Genomic DNA, 16,920 nt, shown 5'->3' with positions numbered 1-16,920 from the left:
CAGTAGTACTGTAGATTACTTTATCACTGACCTCAACCCAGAGTCTCTCAGAGCGTTCAGTCAGCTGACTGACACCCCTATCAGACCACAGTTAACAGTCAGCCCACTGACACCTCTATCAGACCACAGCAAAATCACTGTCCACTTGAACAGAGCAATACTCAATCATGAGGCATCAAAGCCAAAGGAACGGAATAATATTAAGAAATGCTATAGATGGAAGGAAAGTAGTGTGGAAACCTACCAAATACAATTAGGCAACAACAAATTCAATCCCTTTTAGACAACTTCCTGGAGAAAACATTTCACTGTAAAAGGGAAGGTGTAAACTTGGAAGCAAAAAACCTAAACAGTATATTTGACCTCTCAGCTTCCCTATCAAATCTAAAAATGTCAAACAGAAAACCGAAGAAAAGTAACAACAAGGACAAATGGTTTGATGAAGAATGCAAAAACCTAAGAAAGAAATTGAGAAACCTATTCAAACAAAAGGAGACCCAGAAAATCTGAGCCTATGCCGTCTCTAAGGTGAATCACTAAAACAATACAGAAATACACTCAGGAAATGTGTGTTCATAGATACAGTATTTCCCCTGTGTACAGCAGTTTGGTGTGAATGTGTGTGCAGGGTTTTCTATATGGGGTATGAGTCAGTCAGGTCCTGTGTGTGTTGGGTGGGTCAGGTGTTCTCACCTCAGGGTTACCAGCCATAATGGTGTAGTTGCCGTCATCGTCCAATGAGGCGGCGGCGGTGTGGAGGTTGCAGGTCCCGTCAGCATCGCGGCTGATCCTGTAGTGTTCACTCCTCTTAGAGATCTGCTTCCCATCCTTAAACCAGTAGATCTATAGTGGACAGGATAGACACAACACAGAGTTACACAATGACCTGCTTCCCATCCTTAAACCAGTAGATCTATAATGGACAGGATAGACACAACACAGAGTTACACAATGACCTGCTTCCCATCCTTAAACCAGTAGATCTATAGTGGACAGGGTATACACAACAGAGTTACACAATGACCTATAGGAGCAGAGAGAAAAGAGTATATTATTATATTATACTGCAATCCCCCCTCTATCGGCCCTCTCTTTTTCTCTCTTCCGTTCATCTGATGCCTGTCATCACCCAGTCATGACAGAAGCCCTATGAGCTAGGGATAGGTAGTGGTGGACTCAGATGTTAGTACACCAAGCCTGGCCCTTATAGCAAATCACTGTACATGTACCTCAACCTACTACTAACAACACTATACATCCTCAACTCCCAATTATCAGAACAATACTGTATGTTTGTACATTAAACATTTACACCATATAACAATACACCCTGAATAAAGTGACAGTAATATTGACATTAAGAACGGCTGATCAGTGTGACCTCTGACCTTTGGCTTGGGGTCTCCAATGACCTTGCAGGAGAAGGTGACGGGCATGCCCTCGAACACCTTGTAGTGTTTGAGCTTGCTGTCGAAGAAGGGCACCACCCCGGTGCCGGTGGCATCCTCGTCATGCTGCACATCGTCGTCAGACTCCTCCACTGGAGAGCGCTCCAGACGGAACTCGATCTCACTGATCAGGCGCTGCTCGAAGCTGGACACCTTGTACTCCTGCAGAGCCCACAGAGAAGAAGCAGGGTTAATGATGGGTAACGGAGCTCAAAGAGCATCAACACAACTACAGGAAGAGACGGAAATCAGAGGAACTGGATCACAGAAAGAACTGATGAACAAGAAGCACACTCCGCCACGAGCATTTTGTGTCACTCGTGCATGAATTCATTGATTTATTCATTCATTCATTCAAGCACAACAATTCCTTTTTCTCACATATATCAAGTTTCTCCCTATTCCCTCTCAACTATATCTTTATTCCTCCCCTCTGTCTATTCCTCTCGCTCTCTCAATTCCTCCTTCAGTCTCAATCTCTCACCATCCTGGCTCGGGCTGTCGAGGCAGAAGCAACATCTGGAGAGTAGTGTGAATTGCCTGACAGATAATTACATGCCCAAGACACAGCTGCAGGAGTCTCTCTCTCTCTTCGTCTCTCTCTCTCTCTCTCCCGCCCTTAAATTCTTGTTATTGTTTTCTCCGTTTTTTCACTCGCTCATGCACGTACACAAACAAGAGATATATAGGACATGTGACACGTAACACACACACACAGCAACAGGTTCATCTCATAGTTATAATGACAGTGAACCATGTTCATATTAGTATCTCATGTCAGGGTGGTGTTGGGAACAAACTCATGCATGCTCCGATATTTGATTAACACATCAAAAGTGACCCATTAACAAACACTAAATCAACATGTACATTAAAGTCCCAGTGCATTTGAATTTCTTGTTTTATTTACATTTCCACACTGAGGTTGGAATAATACTGTTGTAGTTAATAAATAGACCAATAAGAAATAGGGTTCCAAACCTCTCTTCCAATAACAGCTAGATTTCAGTCTTTACTAAGAAGCTATTTTTGTTTGTATTTTAATTCATTTTGTACAATGTTAATAGAAAATCACAATAAGGTACTTAATTGTTCCCCAGAAATAACTTGATATTTAGATTGTTTTAAACGTTGCATTGGACCTTTAAAAGTGCCAGACATGTACAGTGACAAAGCCTTGGACATGCTTTTTCGCTTTTTCATGAAGAGCATTGGTCAGTAATTGGGTACAGTCAGCACTGGCTGAAGACTACAGCTGGTCAAAAGCTCTGTAACCACCACAATGACCATAACAGAACCATGAATGAACCTGCTTAATCAGCTTTTTGTCAAATGTATGTACACTACTTTTCAAAAGTTTGGGGTCACTTCGAAATGTCCTTGTTTCTGAAAGAAAAGCACATTTTTTTGTCCATTAAAATAACATCAAATGGATCAGAAATACAGTGTAGACATTGTTAATGTTGTAAGTGACTATTGTAGCCTGAAACGGCAGATTTTTTAGTGGAAAATCTAGATAGGCATACAGAGGCCCATTATCAGCAACCATCACTCCTGTGTTCCAATGGCAGGTTGTGTTAGCTAATCCAAGTTTATAATTTTAAAAGGCAATTATGTTAGCACAGCTGAAAACTGTTGTCCTGATTTAAAGAAGCAATAAAACTGGCCTTCTTTAGACTAGTTGAGTATCTGGAGCATCAGCATTTGTGGGTTCGATTACAGGCTCAAAATGTCCAGAAACAAAGACCTTTCTTCTGAAATTCGTCAGTTTATTCTTGTTCTGAGAAATGAAGGCTATTCCATGTGAGAAATTGCCAAAAAACTGAAGATTTCGTACAACGTTGTGTACTACTCCCTTCACAAAACAGCGCAAACTGGCTCTGACCAGAATAGAAAGAGGAGTGGGAGGCCCCGGAACACTACTGAGAAATAGGGTAAGTACATTAGAGTGTCTAGTTGTGAGGCCTCTGTTTCTCAAAGTCCTCAACTGGCAGCTTCATTAAATAATACCCGCAAAACACCAGTCTCAATGTCAACAGTGAAGAGGCAACTCCAGGATGCTGGCCTTCTAGGTAGAGTTCCTCTGTCCAGTGTCTGTGTTCTTTTACCCATCTTAATCTTTTCTTTTTATTGGCCAGTCTGAGATATGACTTTTTCTTTGCAACTCTGCCTAGAAGGACAGTTTTATTGCTTCTTTAATCAGGACAACAGTTTTCAGCTGTGTTTTCTAATGATCAATTAGCCTTTTAAAATGATAAACTTGGATTAGCTAACAAACGTGCCATTGGAACACAAGAGTGATAGTTGCTGATAATGGGCCTATGTAGATATTCCATTAAAAAAATAGTCATTTACAACATTAACAATGTTTACACTATTTCTGATCAATTTTATGTTTTAATGGACAAAGAGCTTGCTTTTCTTTCAAAAACAAGGACATTTCTAAGTGACCCCAAACTTTTGAGCAAAAATAAGTTATCCTTATCAGTTCATTCCCAGGTTTCAAGGTCGGATCCTGCTACAGTCAGAGGGTGTGTGAACACATCTAATATCATTATTATCAGTGTGGCTTTGTTGAACGGCTTAAGATTGGGGAGTGACCACACACAGTGAGTCAGAAAACGAGCGAAGAGAAGGAAGGAGAGAAAGAGGCTTGAATAACCTTTTGAGGGACAGATTCTATGTCAGATGAACTGGAATCCTGTGAAGAGAAAAGAACAGAGGTGTGGTCTCTGTGTTACTGTATGATGTCACGTCCTGAGGTCCAACCGCACACCAAAACATGTGTATAATTACCTGCATTCACACTAAAGAGTGTAACAGCACGATCAGTCTTATACAATATATTAACAATATGACTGTAACCACCATTTCCACAAAACACATACAGTTCCATATAATTTGCTCTGAATTGGAACGTGCAATTGTGGCTTTTATTCTCAGGCAAACTCACAGCCTCAGGCAGAGTGGTGGCCAGACAAATCTATCAGACAGGGAACCAGGTTCAGTCCCATGGGCCTCCAGGCAGCCAGAGCCCAACATCACTACAGGTTAGCAGCCTAGAACAGCCTGACCTAAAGACCACCGCCACTGTCTGCAGCTATGAGAGGACAACCCCTGTGCAGCTTACTTCTAGAGTCTGTTTACTTTGCAGTGAGACTTGGCTTTAGTCAATGAAACAAATCTGTGTGTGTTCTGTACTGAGGTTTTGTGTTTAGTAAATCTTTAAGACTAAATTTGTAAGTTAATATTTCCAGTTATAGTCTATATTTTATACTTCATCACATTGGTATGTGACTGCAAACTATGACTGAATGTGTAGCTGAATATGGGCCATACACATGCAATAATACAGTGAGCTAAGGTGTAGCACACAGATGGTCTTCCTTGGCGTGCCTGCAGTAGCAGCAGCGTACCTGTGTAACTGGCTCCTCATCCTGCTGCTGTGTGTTTAGTACTGTGGCTGCATTGTCTGCCCCCAGCAGCCTGCGAGCCATCTTCTCCTCATAGGTTAACCTCTGAAAGCACCAATTAATGGGTCAGCTGGGGTTAGTGTGTCAGTCGCAACAGCAACACACACTCATTACAAATATTAAGACATGGTCTTCTGGAGATAAATGGTTGTTAATGAAACTATTAACACTATGAAATGGATGACATGGAAAAATATTTCTGGGACTCAAAAAAGCTGCTTGTCTGTGATCATATTTGTAGTATAGTTATGCTATGTAGTAGGTATGTCTGTGGTATAGTCATGCTATGTAGTATGTATGTCTGTGGTCATATCTGTAGTATAGTTACACTATGTAGTATGTATGTCTGTGGTATAGTTATGCTATGTAGTATGTATGTCTGTAGTATAGTTATGCTATGTAGTATGTGTGTCTGTGATCATATCTGTAGTATGTATGTCTGTGGTCATATCTGTAGTATAGTTACACTATGTAGTATGTGTGTCTGTGGTCATATATGTAGTATGTATGTCTGTGGTCATATATGTAGTATGTGTGTCTGTGGTCATATATGTAGTATGTGTGTCTGTGGTCATATATGTAGTATGTATGTCTGTGGTCATATATGTAGTATGTATGTCTGTGGTCATATATGTAGTATGTATGTCTGTCATCATATATGTAGTATGTGTGTCTGTGGTCATATTATGCTATGTAGTATGTATGTCTGGTCATATCTGTAGTCTAGTTATGCTATGTAGTATGTATGTCTGATCATATCTGTGGTATAGTTACACTATGTAGTATGTGTGTCTGTAGTATAGTTATGCTATGTAGTATGTATGTCTGTGATCATATCTGTAGTATAGTTATGCTATGTCTGTGGTCATATATGTAGTATGTATGTCTGTGGTATAGTTACACTATGTAGTATGTGTGTCTGTAGTATAGTTATGCTATGTAGTATGTATGTCTGTGATCATATCTGTAGTATAGTTACACTATGTAGTATGTGTGTCTGTAGTATAGTTATGCTATGTAGTATGTATGTCTGTGATCATATCTGTAGTATGTTATGTCTGTGGTCATATATGGTTAGTATGTGTGTCTGTGGTCAAATCTGTCTTTCATTGAAAATAAGAATTTGTTCTTAACTGACTTGCCTGGTTAAATAAAGGTCAAATTTAAAAAAAATGTATGTCTGGTATAGTTACGGTATGTAGTATGTATGTCTGGTCATATCTGTGGTATAGTTAGGCTATGTATGTCTGTGATCATATCTGTCGTATAGTTACTCTATGTAGTATGTATGTCTGTGGTATAGTTACGCTATGTATGTCTGTGATCATATCTGTCGTATAGTTACTCTATGTAGTATGTATGTCTGGTCATATCTGTGTATGTGTATGTATGTCTGTGGTCATATATGTAGTATGTATGTCTGTCATATCTGGTCATATATGTAGTATGTATGTCTGTGGTCATATATGTAGTATGTATGTCTGTGGTCATATATGTAGTATGTATGTCTGTGGTCATATATGTAGTATGTATGTCTGTGGTCATATATGTAGTATGTATGTCTGTGGTCATATATGTAGTATAGTTACACTATGTAGTATGTATGTCTGTGGTCATATCTGTAGTATAGTTACGCTATGTAGTATGTATGTCTGTGGTCATATCTGTAGTATAGTTACACTATGTAGTATGTATGTCTGTGGTCATATCTGTAGTATAGTTACACTATGTAGTATGTATGTCTGTGGTCATATCTGTAGTATAGTTACACTATGTAGTATGTATGTCTGTGGTCATATATGTAGTATGTATGTCTGTGGTCATATCTGTAGTATAGTTACACTATGTAGTATGTATGTCTGTGGTCATATATGTAGTATGTATGTCTGTGGTCATATATGTAGTATGTATGTCTGTGGTCATATATGTAGTATGTATGTCTGTGGTCATATCTGTAGTATAGTTACACTATGTAGTATGTATGTCTGTGATCATATCTGAGGTATAGTTACGCTATGTAGTATGATTGAATGGTTGGAAATGAAATAGGATTGACATTTGACTTGATGGAGTGATTGTATTAATGAATGTTACAAAACAGCTTCATTCCCTAGTTACCTACAAACACACAGTCATCTACAATGTTGTGAAGGCAATCAGTAACCCAAACACACACCTGTTGACCGTTGCTCATGCGCTCCTCCTTGAATCGTAGCTTCCTCTCCAGGTCCTGAATGACAGCATCCTTGGTTCCCTGGATGTCAGAGTCTGAGGCCAGGCGTGGGGTTCCTCTGGACTGTTTCCGGGGAAAAGCACTGCTGACAGAACACAACAACAGACCAGGGGATTAGAACATGGCATCCCAGACCTTTAAACACACTTTACTCTATAGCGGCTGCTGTGTCGTTCTACAGTAGATCATGATATATCATCTGTTGTTTGTGTGTGTGTTGGACTGACTGTGATTTATTTGAAGCTGTGAGAGTCAGAATAAGCCCCTTCTCCTCTCTCGTTCTCTCTCACTCACTCACTCACTCACTCACTCACTCACTCACTCACTCACTCACTCACTCACTCACTCACTCACTCACTCACTCACTCACTCACTCACTCACTCACTCACTCACTCACATCTGTCCAACTCAAGAATTCTACACAGGGTCCTCTTATCTCTCTCCCCTGCTGCAGGAATGCCATGGTGAGGGGAAAAACAGACAGAGGAAAGGGCTTGATGATAAAGAGGGGGGGGGGGTGGAATGGGCCTGTAGGAGGAGAGTGTGTTTGACAGCAGAGTATAGTGGATGCTTTCTCCAGCCAGCCAGGCATCATCAGACAAATCAGAGTCAGGATTATCTACACAACACCAGATCTCTATCAGTTAACTAAACATAAACATGACCAAGCTCACTCTGTGTGCATCCGCCTCATAGTCAGAACTGCCCTGAGATGGTGGGGCTTTTTTGACTTGAGAAATATGATTGAATTTTGGAAAATTCCCAAAAGGTGCCATCTAGAACCCAAAAAGGGTTCTTCAATTGTCCCCATAGGAGAACCCTTGAAGAACCCATTTTGGCTCCAGGTAGAACCCTTTTGGGTTCCATGTAAAACAACTTCCACAGAGGGTCCTACATGGAACCCAAAAGACTTCTACCTGGAACCAAAAAGGGTTCTCCTATGGGAACACCTTCAGTACCCTTTGGGAGTGCAGCAGTGTGAGTTGAAATCTCAGCTATGCATAAACCCTTCAAATATCTGTTTCTTTGACTTTGACACTCCCTTCGCACAAGTCATTGTGTATATTTTCCATATGGGCAAAACATTCTAACACACACACACGTACACACACACCCCTCAGGAGACGGTGCTCCCTGAGCTGAGGTTGAGTGTATGTCTGTAATAGCCCTGGTCTCTGTGCTGTAAACATGCTGTATAAGAATGTAAACACGTCATCTTCCATCTAGCAGCAGACCTCCAACCTCCAGCTGCTGCTAGGCGGCAGACTGTCCTGATGGGGTTGGAGGGAGAGGGAGAGCCAGCCTGGCTACAGGCTGTCACTCACTGACTGATATGCACACATTACACTCCCATTTGACTGGGGAATGAAAGGGTCTGAAAGTATAGGGTACTGCCCCACAGAGAGCCAGTGTAACTGGTGTAACACAGTCAGTGTATAGATACTCACATAGTCCCGTTCCCTTTAGGCAGGCCCAGGGCGTTGAAGGATGGGCTAGTGGGTGTGGCTGGAAGGACAGAGGCCAGGAAGCCAGCAGGTGATTGGGGCATGGAGGTGAAGGGGGAGGAGCTGTTGGAGTGGGTGAGGGAATAGGGGGGAGCCGAAGAGACAGGTGGAGGAGGGGGAGGAGGGGGTGGAGGGAAGTCTTTGGCAGGACCTGACAAGGATGAAATGCTGCTACTGAGGAAGGGAGGAGGTGGAGGTGGGAAGGAGGGAGAGGAAGGGGACTGAGACTCAATGCTGCCGCCCTTACTGAAGGGAGGCAGGACAACCCTGGTGAAGGGTTTTTGTGAGGTGGGTGGGGAGAGGGGGAGGGCAGGCTGGAACCAGAGGACCCTGAGGACTGGGTGACATAGCCCCCCATAGGGCCAGTCCCCCCAGGGCTCTGGGCAGCAATGAACTGCTTTGGCCGGGCGTAGTTGAAGGTGCTGGTCTGCATGGCGCTGCTCTCCAGCTCCTGGAAGGAGGGAGGAGGGGGAAGAGGAGGAGAAGGCAGAGAGGGCACTTCCGGGGGCTGCTGTGGCAGAGGCGGGACTTCTTGCTCCTGATGTTGGATCCAATTGGCTGCTTCCTGCTGTTCCAATATAATCTGATCCTGCAGCTGCTTCAACTGTTCTGCGTTCCTGGATGGAAGGACACAAGGGCATCATCTACTGGACAGTGGGATCACTGTGAATGATCATGTCAAACAGTTTACATTTTTTAAACAAAATGGACAAAGTTCAAACAAGCTTGTCTGCTAAGTGAAAGCAGGAACACACACACACACACACACACACACACACACACACACACACACACACACACACACACACACACACACACACACACACACACACACACACACACACACACACACACACACACACACACACACACACACACACACACAGGTAGACCAGAAGCATACCATAACGTGTGGACCAATGGAATTCATACAGTACTTTACTAGACTCCTGTATATCCACATCTTTGTGTCAGAGTCAGTAGAATGTAGAAATGCCCAGAGAGCCAGGCAGTAGTATTTTCCTCCCCCAGGTCACCAATCAGCACATAGGACACATACCCGCTAACACACTACATCCTCTCAACCCCACTAAAACGCTGGGCAGGATGAGTTAACACTGCTACAAGGTTTCAGGCACGTTGTAGAAATGTTACGAAAGCATTCGACTGTCATCCCTTTTCCCATGACTGACACAATACTTTGTTCCCCGCCTCTCTCTGGTTACGCAAATTACATAGACAATTGTGATTGGCAATTTAACAATCATAGAGAATGAGCATCCCAGTCATGCTGAGACATTGCTCTAAAGTTACAGGCTGTTACTGTGAGTAGTTGAAAAGCACACACAGAGTTCTGGGGATGACATCAGCACTGGACCGTCCAGGGTTCCTCGATCAGGAATTACGTTTTTTCACCAGCCTAGAATTGATAGCTTGTCAGGCCTGAGGTTAAAGGGTTCAGGGGGACCGTGGGCTGTGGTTAATTCAGCTAGCCATCCGAGCTACCATCTGTGTGTGTGTGTGTGTGTGTGTATATGTGTGTGTGCATTGTGTAAAGTGCTGATTAGTGGGGAGGAAACCACTGCACAGGGTGCAGGGACTGATAGCTCCAGAAAGACTTAAAAGACCAGCCTGTCGACAGCCACATCAAACAATAAAACATTTTAAAAGGAGACCGGAGTACAAAATGTGAGGAAGTTTTGCCAATGTTGTGACATTGTGACAAACGCTCAACAGAGTGATGACCTCTGCGGGGTCAAGGACAAGACTAGTCATGGTCATAAAATACGTGATAATAACATTGTAATAATGTCATTGATTTCGGTACAGACGGGAGAGAGACATACAAGTACTGTACTAGGGACAAGGTGTGGCAACTCACATCTCTTAAAGGGAAAAGTGATGAAACAACAAAAACAAAACACGTCTCTGTCGCATCTTGTTCTCAGGCAGGCGTGAGTCCTAATGATGGAGTATTGTATTCTGTCCTACACTGTCTACTCACTGTACAATCATCCCTTCTGGCCCGGCCTGGTCTGGGATCAGTGGATGGGGAAGACTTTCAGGAGGTTACTGATCCTACTGATTTCCTGTAATTCTACACATTTTGCCATGGGATGTAGTGAAATTGTTGCCGTTTTATAGTCCAAGTGTAGTCAAACTCACCTCTCAGTTTATTAGGTACACCACCCTGTTCACAAAAATGTATCGTTCCTACAGACAATGGGTCACGTAGCCGTGGCTTGCTATATAAAGCAGGCAGACAGGCATTGAGGCATTCAGTTACTGTTCCATTAAATGTTAGAAATGGTCAAAATGAGTGACCTACGTTTAGGTGCCAGGAGTGCCAGATCCAGTGTCTCAGAAAAGGACATCCTCCTGGGCTTTTCACGCACTACAGAGTCTACGGTTTACAGAGAACAGTGCAACAAACAAAAACCATCCAGTCAGAGGCAGTCCTGGGGGAGAAAACAGCTCATTGATGAGAATGAAAAGAATAATGCACAAACAGACGAATAGTGGCGTAGTACAACAGTGGTGTTCAGAACGACATCTCGGAACACACAACTCATCTGTCCTTGTCATGGATGGGCTATTGCAGCAGACGACCACACCGGGTTACACTCCTATCAGCTAAAAACAAGAAGAAGCAGCACGATCAGTGTGCACACGATCACCAACACTGGACAATTGAGGAGTGGAAAATGTTGCGTCATGCTGATGGCAGAGTCAGGATTTGGTGTCAACAGCATGAGTCCATGGCCCATCCTGCCTGGTGTCAACAGCATGAGTCCATGGCCCATCCTGCCTGGTGTCAACAGCATGAGTCCATGGCCCATCCTGCCTGGTGTCAACAGCATGAGTCCATGGCCCATCCTGCCTGGTGTCAACAGCATGAGTCCATGGCCCATCCTTCCTGGTGTCAACAGCATGAGTCCATGGCCCATCCTTCCTGGTGTCAACAGCATGAGTCCATGGCCCATCCTGCCTGGTGTCAACAGCATGAGTCCATGGCCCATCCTGCCTGGTGTCAACAGCATGAGTCCATGGCCCATCCTGCCTGGTGTAAACAGCATGAGTCCATGGCCCATCCTGCCTGGTGTCAACAGCATGAGTCCATGGCCCATCCTGCCTGGTGTCAACAGCATGAGTCCATGGCCCATCCTGCCTGGTGTCAACAGCATGAGTCCATGGCCCATCCTGCCTGGTGTCAACAGCATGAGTCCATGGCCCATCCTGCCTGGTGTAAACAGCATGAGTCCATGGCCCATCCTGCCTGGTGTCAACAGCATGAGTCCATGGCCCATCCTGCCTGGTGTCAACAGCATGAGTCCATGGCCCATCCTGCCTGGTGTCAACAGCACAGGCTGGTGGCAGAGGTGTAATGGTGTGGGGAATGTTTTCTGGCACACGTTAGGTCCCTTGACACCAACTAAGCAACAAACATTTCCAACACCTTGTACAATATATGCCTGAAGATTTCAGGCTATTCTGGAGGCAAAGGGGAGTCTGACCTAGTACCAGATGGGTGTACCTAATAAACTGTCCAGTGATGGAAATACTGTGAAATTGTGAACATGATGATAATGCCCTTTTAGTGTAAGAGTTGTTTGAAAAGATTGACTCACGGATTTACCATGCTGTCGATGAGTTAATAGACCGATAAGAAACCTCTGACCCGTCCGACGCCTTCACAACTTCGGCAGTTGCAACTGGCCCGTCCGACGCAACTTCGGCGCCCTGATGGACCGTCCGGGGGGGGGGTTTACATCACCGACCTCTTGGCGTCACTGAACTGTCTCATTACGCACACCTGACTCCAATTCCCCTGATTTAATAACTGTATATATGTGCCCTCTGTTCACCATTGTCTTGTCGGTTATTGTTCCCATGTCCTTTGGTCTTGTGAATACCTGTGCTTTGTTATTTCGGCTTTCGTGCTGCATGTATTGTGCACTTGTTATTACGGGTCTCGCCCCATGTATTCTAATTACGGGTCTCTCTTCTCATGTATTGTTATCTATGTATTGTTATTACGGGTCTCGCCCCATGTATTCTAATTACGGGTCTCGTCTCATGTATAGTTATTACAGGTCTCGTCTCATGTATTGTTATTACGGGTCTCGCCCCATCTATTGTTGTGCACTTGTTCTTACGGGTCTCCTCCCTTGTATTGTTCTTACGGATCTCCTCACATGTATTGTTATTACGGGTCTCGTCCCATGTATTGTTCTTATGTATTGTTATTACGGGTCTCCGGGTCTCCTCCCATCCCATGTATTGTTCTTGTATTGTTCTTACGGGTCGGGGTCTCCTCCCATGTATTGTTATTACGGGTCTCCTCCCATGTATTGTTCTTACGGGTCTCCTCCCATGTAATGTTCTTACGGGTCTCGTCTCATGTATTGTTGTGCACTTGTTCTTACGGGTCTCCTCCCATGTATTGTTCTTACGGGTCTTCTCCCATGTATTGTTATTACGGGTCTCCTCCCATGTATTGTTATTACGGGTCTCCTCCCATGTATTGTTCTTACGGGTCTCCTCCCATGTATTGTTCTTACGGGTCTCCTCCCATGTATTGTTCTTACGGATCTCCTCACTCTCCCATGTATTGTTCTTACGGGTCTCCTCCCATGTATTGTTCTTACGGATCTCCTCACATGTAATGTTCTTACGGGTCTTCTCCCATGTATTGTTCTTACGGGTCTCCTCCCATGTATTGTTCTTACGGATCTCCTCACATGTAATGTTCTTGTATTGTTATTACGGGTCTTCTCCCATGTATTGTTATCTATGTATTGTTCGGGTCTCCTCCCATGTATTGTTCTTCTTCGGGTCTCCCATGTATTGTTCTTACGGGTCTCCTCCCATGTAATGTTCTCTTCTCCCATGTATTGTTCTTACGGGTCTCCTCCCATGTATTGTTATGTATTGTTCTTACGGGTCTCCTCCCATGTATTGTTCTCCTTCTCCCATGTATTGTTATTACGGGTCTTCCCATGTATTGTTATTACGGGTCTCCTCCCATGTCCCCCATGTATTGTTATTACGGGTCTCCTCCCATGTATTGTTATTACGGGTCTCCTCCCATGTATTGTTATTACGGGTCTTCTCCTTACGGGTGTGTATTGTTATTACGGGTCTCGTCCCATGTATTGTTCTTACGGGTCTCGTTCTTACGGGTCTCCTCCCATGTAATGTTCTTACGGGTCTCGTCCCATGTATTGTTATTACGGGTCTCGTCCCATGTATTGTATTGTTCTTACGGGTCTTCTCCCATGTATTGTTATTACGGGTCTTGTATTGTTATTACGGGTCTCCTCCCATGTATTGTTCTTACGGGTCTCCTCCCATGTATTGTTCTTACGGTTCTTACGGGTCTTCTCCCATGTATTGTTCTTCTCTCCTCCCATGTATTGTTATCTCCTCCCATGTATTGTTATTACGGGTCTCCTCCCATGTATTGTTCTTACGGGTCTTACGGGTCTTCTCATGTATTGTTGGGTCTCACTGTATTGTTATCTATGTATTGTTATTACGGGTCTCCTCCCATGTATTGTTGTGCACTTGTTCTTACCTCCTCATGTATTGTTATTACGGGTCTCCTCCCATGTATTGTTATCTCCTCCCATGTATTGTTATTACGGGTCTCCTCCCATGTATTGTTATTGTTCTTACGGGTCTCGGTATTGTTATTATGGGTCTCCTCCCATGTATTGTTATTACGGGTCTCCTCCCATGTATTGTTATTATGGGTTATGTATTGTTATTACGGGTCTCCTCCCATGTATTGTTATTACGGGTCTCCTCCCATGTATTGTTGTCTCCTCCCATGTATTGTTATTGTCTCTCCCATGTATTGTTGTGCGGGTCTCGTCTCATCTCGTCTCATGTATTGTTCTTATGGGTCTCGTCTCATGTATTGTTATTATGGGTCTCGTCTCATGTATTGTTATTACGGGTCTCCTCCCATGTATTGTTGTGCACTTGTTCTTACGGGTCTCGTCTCATGTATTGTTATTATGGGTCTCGTCTCATGTATTGTTCTTATGTATTGTTATTACGGGTCTCCTCCCATGTATTGTTATTACTCGGGTTCTTACCTCCCATGTATTGTTATTATGGGTCTCGTCTCATGTATTGTTATTACGGGTCTCGTCTCATGTATAGTGTATTGCGTGTCTCGTCTCATGTATTTATTAGAGGTTTTACCTCGCTCTTTTGTTTGGGTTACATCCTCTGTATTTTTGTGTTCTTACGGGTCTCGTTTGTTTGTTATTATGGGTCTTCTCATGTATTGTTCCCCGTGCCTTTTCATGGCATGGGTTGTATTTTTTAGTCTCGGTATTGTATGTAAAATGTATAGTGTATTGCCCCTCATGTATTATTAGAGGTTTTACATCCCTGTATTTTTGTGTACGTGTTTGTTTTGGGCTGTGCCTTTCTCATGTTGTATTTTTAGTGGAGTATTAAAACAATCATTTATACAACGTGACATTGTAGACTGGAATGAAAAAAGGCGGGCGAGTAAACTACGCATCCTATGTCCACTCCATGCTTTGAAGGGGTAAATTACAGGGACATCTTTTACTTGCGTCTGGGGGCTTGTAACAGGACTGTAGAGTGGGAACTCCAGGACACACATGAAATGGAAGAGTTATCTTCTCAGGGTAGCAGAAGGGGAGAAGGGTCTTTGGGAAAGCTATAAAACCCCAATGTGTCAGAGACCATGTTAATGGCCCAGTCTTAGTGTGACTAGTAGTGAGTCCTTCAGAAAGCCTGGGTAGAAGTCTATAGCTACAGCAACATGCCTTGTCATCAGGACTCCACTAGACCTGCATTCCCACAATCTGTTCCAGATGCTGAATAATCAGGAAGAGTTTTTTCTGCTATTTTTCATTTTCTGTCCGAAGGTCCCCCCCACTCCCTCCCCCAGCCTCCTCTTCCTCTCCCTCTTTCTACTGTATTTTGTATTTTTATTTGACATTGTATTGATTGCTGTTTTGTTTGACATATTTGTTGTATAACTGTGATCAGGACACCCTTGAGAATGAGACCCTGATCTCAATAGGTTTTTCCTGATTAAAGAATAATAAAAAATAATAATGAACATGTTAAGAACCTAACAAAGGTAGTGAACATTTTACAATAAAATGTCAGTTCTGTCAGTGAAAACATCATAAGACAGATATTCGACATGCTTCCAGATCATTTACGGCGGCAGGTAGCCTAGTGGTTAGAATGTTGGGCCAGTAACCGAAAGGTTGATTGATCAGATCCCTGAGCTGTAAAAATCTGTCATTCTGCCCCTGAACAGGGCAGTTAACCCACTGTTCCTAGGCTGTCATTGTAAATAAGAATTTGTTCTTAACTGACTTGTCTAGTTAAATAAAGGTAAAATAAACATGCTCCCATCATTAGTATACTCTTAGAAAGAAAAAAAGTGGTATCTAAAATAGAGAACCCTTTCCACAGAGGGTTCTGCATGTAACCAAAAAGGGTTCTACCTGGAACCAAAAAGGGTTTTCCTATGGGGACAGCCGAAGAACCCGTTGGAACCCTTTTTTCCAAGAGTGTATCATCAGTGGAACTTCAGACCCAAATAAACAGTCATTATTTCAATCACTCCAACCTGCCATAACCTGTGTGCTGTTGTAGGCTACAGTTTATAAGAATTAGCACACAAGTGCAGTGCACTTTTCACCATGTGTTTTCCTAAAAATCCCAGCAATGTTGGACATTCAAGCCTCCACCAAAAGAGCACTTTTACAAGAATAGTTTGGCATCTGCTGAGAGAGCCAGCCTCGGCGTCCACTCCTCTGTACCGTTTTCATTCCTTTTTTGGCTATGTTCTCTCAGCGCATGAGGCAGAAGCGCCTCTCCTCGCCTCACCCGCTCGCTCAAGCAGAGGGGAAACACGCTTCATTTCCTCAGCGCCTTGTCTTTCTCTCTTCAACAGACTCCTTCACTGCCGGACTGCCTGTGTTGTGCGTTCAATCATGCGGAGAGCCTTTAAAACAGTTTGTCCACGTAGCTGCATCTGTTAATAACCCACCTGATGGTTTCCAGCCTGCCTAGAATCTCATTGCTAGGAGCCCAGTTTGAATTTACAAATATATCCAAAAAGTTGTCTTAGTGTTTTTTCTCGAGTGGATGTTGGCTATGACTGACTGACATCATCTCCTTGCCTTAAAAGGTGTTCTTTCTTTATATAGAACAGTTACTTCAGTCCAATTCCACTTTCTTAGTTTACTAAAGG

The 16,920-nt window shown here is 43.4% G+C and overlaps 1 protein-coding gene across 1 annotated transcript in view; it reads right to left on the bottom strand.

Annotated features, from left to right (window-relative positions):
- Nucleotides 1-16,920, bottom strand: part of palld (palladin, cytoskeletal associated protein) — a 111,381-nt gene that overhangs the window by 6,180 nt on the left and 88,281 nt on the right. The window contains 6 exon segments of the mRNA XM_046300598.1: nucleotides 694-843; nucleotides 1,389-1,610; nucleotides 4,865-4,966; nucleotides 7,098-7,236; nucleotides 8,604-8,947; nucleotides 8,950-9,277. Coding sequence (XP_046156554.1) covers nucleotides 694-843; nucleotides 1,389-1,610; nucleotides 4,865-4,966; nucleotides 7,098-7,236; nucleotides 8,604-8,947; nucleotides 8,950-9,277 — 1,285 coding nt within the window.

This window comes from Oncorhynchus gorbuscha, linkage group LG15 (genome assembly GCF_021184085.1).
Source record: "Oncorhynchus gorbuscha isolate QuinsamMale2020 ecotype Even-year linkage group LG15, OgorEven_v1.0, whole genome shotgun sequence".
Taxonomy (NCBI): domain Eukaryota; kingdom Metazoa; phylum Chordata; class Actinopteri; order Salmoniformes; family Salmonidae; genus Oncorhynchus; species Oncorhynchus gorbuscha.
This window is presented reverse-complemented; position numbering and strand designations above follow the sequence as displayed.